General features: G+C 35.8%; 1 protein-coding gene across 1 annotated transcript in view; it reads left to right on the forward strand.

The window, feature by feature from the left end:
* LOC104981505 (cyclin-dependent kinase-like 5) overlaps positions 1 to 4722 on the forward strand; it is a gene marked incomplete at its 3' end in the record, with an annotated part of 41310 nt that overhangs the window by 3989 nt on the left and 32599 nt on the right. Inside the window, exon 3 of the mRNA XM_010831009.1 lies at positions 3938 to 3983. Within this exon, the coding sequence (XP_010829311.1) occupies positions 3938 to 3983 (46 nt within the window). The remainder of the gene's footprint in view (positions 1 to 3937; positions 3984 to 4722) is intronic.

Genomic DNA, 4722 nt, shown 5'->3' on the forward strand with positions numbered 1-4722 from the left:
AATAAGATGTTGAAACAAGTAGCAGATTATGCCTATCTTACTAACTATACAGCTGGTGACATTCTCTTGCAGATGTTGTGGGGGCAATGGCTTGCTTTTTTTGAATAAATTGAATTTAAAATACAGTTCTTCAGAGTTTTCGCATATTTTTTCTTTGTCTACATCTATGTTATATGTAACATCTCAAGGTGATGGCATGAAGATATTTAAAAACAAAACCATAAACTTGTAAAAGTTCTGTAAATTAAGAAACTAAACATCAAAGATCATTAGCAAAGTCCAGGAAGATTGTTTGAAAAATACATTCTATCCTGTTTTCTGAACCAGAATATGGCAAAGTATCCAAAAGGAATAGGAAAAGACTTGGATCATCATCAGCATCTATATTGCCAGTCTTTTCCACATCAGCATCTATATTGCCAGATCTTTTCCGAGACAAAATGCCTCAAATACAGAAGGGCAAGAGGGAGAGATGGATTTGAAGCAGCATTTTTGTATCCTAGGATGCACAGACCCCATGACAAGGTGTGGTGAAGGTGAATTAGTGGGAGTAGGATGTGCTAGGAAGTGTGGGCTCAGCAAACAGCTTATTCAGAGAACTTTGTCCAGGTGGCCCAGCCTCAGACCAGCCAACCCAACACGAAGAATGTTTACTAAGAATCCAGGTTTCAAACTGGGCTCGGGTACATCAATCTGCCTTTGAAATGCAGGTTGCTAAAAAGTCCAATTACCTCTTTTGCTGCCTGACACCAAGCCTGGCGGATCTCTTCCTGTCTTAGTGAGGATGAGTTATAAGTGGGAGTGAGGGTGTGGCTTATGAAAAGTCATGAATAGATAAAATACTGCTCTGAAGATTTAAGAGCAACATATAGTTCTGAAGATAATGTTTTTGGTAACAAGCAGGTGAAGTTGTCTCCTAAAGGAGAGCCAGGAGGGTATGGCCTCTATCGTGGCAACGAGCTGACATGAGGCAAAAAGTGCAGACGGCTGAAATAAGGACCCATGAGAAATCCAAAAGGAAGGAAAGAAAAGAACAAAACTGATAGGTCAGTTTTGATTAATTCACTCATGAAATAGTCATTCATGAAATATTTATTGAAAACCTACTATGTGCCTGCCATTCTAGACACTTAGGATGTAATAATGAATGAAACACATAAAACAATTACGAAAAGTTCAGCCTTAAAGTTACAAGGTTTCTACTGGAAACTTTAGACATACAGGAGTAGAAACAATATTTAAGGTTGCTAGAAGAAAACTTTTCTAAGTTCTTTTATTTCCAGGTAATATTAGTTCAGAAACAAACCTCTGATCTCATTGGTACCTAAAGATTTTTTAATGATTGTATTTAGTGTTGGCTGTGGTTGTAGAGTGGGTTCTCATGCTGCTGAAAGGAACTGTAAAATTATATATTTTTGGATATATCAGTTCATACCCCTTGACCTATCAGTTACAGAATTATCAGTTACAGAATTTGCTTTATGGAAATGAAGATGCAGATGAAGTGTGTTCATTAGTAGACTGGTAAAATAACCATCTATTAAAGACAGTGGTTTTAAAAAGTATTTAATGACAGGTCAGAATATTCCATGTACAATATCAAGTGAATTAAAAGCAACATACAACACAGTATATGTGTGCTCAGGTTCTTCCAATTTGAGAAAAATTTACTGGAAGAAAATATTATCAAGTATTATTAGGAAGGGTTATATAGTTTTTTAATTTCTTTTTATACTCTTATATCCCTTTATATTCTTTTATATGAGTTCATATTAGTTTTATAAGTAGTATGAATAAAAATGTTAAATTTTCCAGCATCTTCTCTTAATTGTGTGTGTTTTCCACCATACATTGAATTGACTGTATGTAGAAAACTTCCATTCGTTTGACTTTGTTCTGTAAGTAAATAGAAAACCCATATTGAGAGAGTGTGTGTGTGTGTGTGTGTGTGTTGAGTCGAAAGAGGATTTTCGTGGTATTGATGAAAGAATAAATAAAGGAATAAACATTTCATTTTATTTGACCCTCCCCCCCCGCCTTCAGGCAACTGTTTTATACTGTAAATTCTATTTATGAGATTGCCAGGGGGAAAGTCTGATGAATTTCTTTCTTCAAGATGGTGGCAGTCATAAATTTAAATATGTAGTCATATCATTGGGCAGTTTTGAACTAAGCAAGACCTTTTATAAAATCAAACAAAGCTTTGACACTTAGGACGCAACAAAAAAAATGTCCACTATAGGATGAAATGCTACATACACTCAGTTGAAATGTGGGCAGTTGGGCTCTCTTCCTGGATGCCATCCTGCTGCCCCTTCTTTGTGCTGTGAGCAGTTTTCTTGATAGGGTTTTGTACTTTCCCTTAGACTGTAGGTGGGTTGCTAGCTGGAGCCATTTGAAAAGGAGCAGGGTAAAAAAACAATGTTGGTGTATTAAGAGAGAGTAGCATACCTAGCAGAGTTACCTGGTACCTCTGTTAATATTCTAGGTGATCATCCTCCACATCACTTTTGACTTTGCAGTTTTCTTTCTCAATAATGAAACCAGGTAACAGAAAGTACCTGGACAGCTGAGTTTAAATCAGAAGGTCTGCCGATATACAAATAAATTGTATCCCCAGAGCTCTCTGTACTTTACATTCTGTTTCTCCCGTAAAAAAAACAAAAACATAATAACCTTAATAAGAATCTTTTTCCTCAGTAGCCTATAGCACTTTCAGATAATTTTCCCCCTGTAACACAAATATGAAAGCTGGTATTTTCTACTATTTTCAACAGGCAGGTGAGAAACAGGGTTTGATGTACAGACGTGGTTATGACTCAGGGTTTGTCTTTCACCATAATGGTCACTTTTAAAAAATTTATTTTTTTCTCCCTACTTTTATGATTCCCTTTGCTTTTATAAGGAACGTAGGAGAAAAGCATGTATTTTGGATAAGTTAATGATTTTGTACCCTTCTGGTTATTACCTTATATTGTGTCTGTTTTTGTTTTGATGCAGGGACAAAGTTTTATAAAAGGTTTGCTCTTACAGATCTGAAAGTATCCCTACTTGGAGTAGAAAAGAGCAGGCCTTAATTATCCAGAAGACGTTTTTATATGACATGTTGACTTTGAAGAATCTGTATGTTATTTTGCCAAAAGCTTTTTTATTCCTTTTATAGGCTAGAATATTAGACATGAAATATTTAGCGTAGTTATACTTAATCCTTAACATTTCCATTTCCTTTCTAGCCTTTTTCTTCTCTTCCAGCCAAAAAAGACCAAAACAAACAAACAAACAAACAAAAGAACTTGTGATGTTTCAGTTGAAAGTAGGGTTCTTCTCACCAACTACTTCTGTTAATTCAGGAGGGCTAAATAAAGGCAGGGGGACGTTAATGATTGGTATTTGGTGGCAAATATTTATCCACTTCGGATTTGAAATGGGTGTTAATGGGGAGGAGCTGGTGAATAACTAGATAGGTTAGGAAGATAGGTTTGTTAGGAAGAGATAAGTGAAAGGAGGAGACTTGGAAGAGGTATTCTGCTACCAGCAACTACCAAGTATTATAGAAGTTTTTTCTCTGATATAAGAAACCCAATTAAATGCGTCCCTGGGTTTCAGAGGGCCATATAGATGTTGTCTATTGTCATCCATCCTGCTACTTTTGCGTTGCCTCAAGACATTGGCACTGCTGGTTCATCCATGTTCAGCCAGATAAGCCCTTGGTCCCCTAGCCTCTTCCCATTCTCCTTTTTCTTCCCTGACAATGCCTGCAGGGTAGTAAGAAAGACAGTTTTGGAACTGAGAAATGAGGGACTGAGGACAAGGAGGATTTATTTTTTATTCTCTAAGTTCTTGCTACTCTGTTTCAGAATATACCTCCAGACAGTTGGGATTCCTAGTTTGAAAAACACTAGAGAATGACTTTTCTTCTGCCTCTTTTCCTTTGCAGGAAACGCATGAAATTGTGGCAATCAAGAAATTCAAGGACAGTGAAGGTATATATATATTTTTTTTCTTTCTGTATTTAGTTTTTGTGAATCGAATATGGAAGAGATGAGATCTAGCTGATTAGACTATGTTCCTTAGATTTTAGAGTCTCAATCTCAGAAAGTATAATAAATATATCTTATTGATCATCATGCTTTGCTTTGAAACATCTAGTTCCTCTTGTGTGAATATTTTCAAATCTCATGATATCAGAAAATTCAGTTTGTGTTTTAAAGAGACAGCATTGGAAATCTTGCTTCAAATGCTGGACAGAAGATGTGCTATTTACACTGTTTCCACATACTAACAGTTTAAAATGAGAAAACTTATTTGAAGTAAATACTTCCTGGGTTCATCCAAGTAGTGAGTGCTGTGTTAAAGGCTCTGGTATTGGTTACTGTGATCTCCTAGTTAGATAGAAATACAAAGATAAGTAGTACGTAGACAGTACAGAGGGAATGGTTTTATATTTAGAATAACTCATTGGGAAAAGAAAAGCTTTTCAAGAAGAAATACCATACTTGGAAGCTTTGGTCACATAGAGACCATTTCAAATGGAGTATTAAATTTGCCCTATACCGGGCAAGGTTTAAAATAAAATATTAACAACAACAAAAATAGTGTACCCAGTGAAAGTAATGTACAGGAGAAAAAATAAAGCATTTCAGTAGGCCATTAGGTTTTAAATCAAGACTATTATTGGCCATACAAATACAGCCAAGTAGTAAAACTGACTCCAAAGACAGA

This window comes from Bison bison, unplaced genomic scaffold, assembly GCF_000754665.1.
Source record: "Bison bison bison isolate TAMUID 2011002044 unplaced genomic scaffold, Bison_UMD1.0 scf7180017462789, whole genome shotgun sequence".
Lineage (NCBI taxonomy): Eukaryota > Metazoa > Chordata > Mammalia > Artiodactyla > Bovidae > Bison > Bison bison.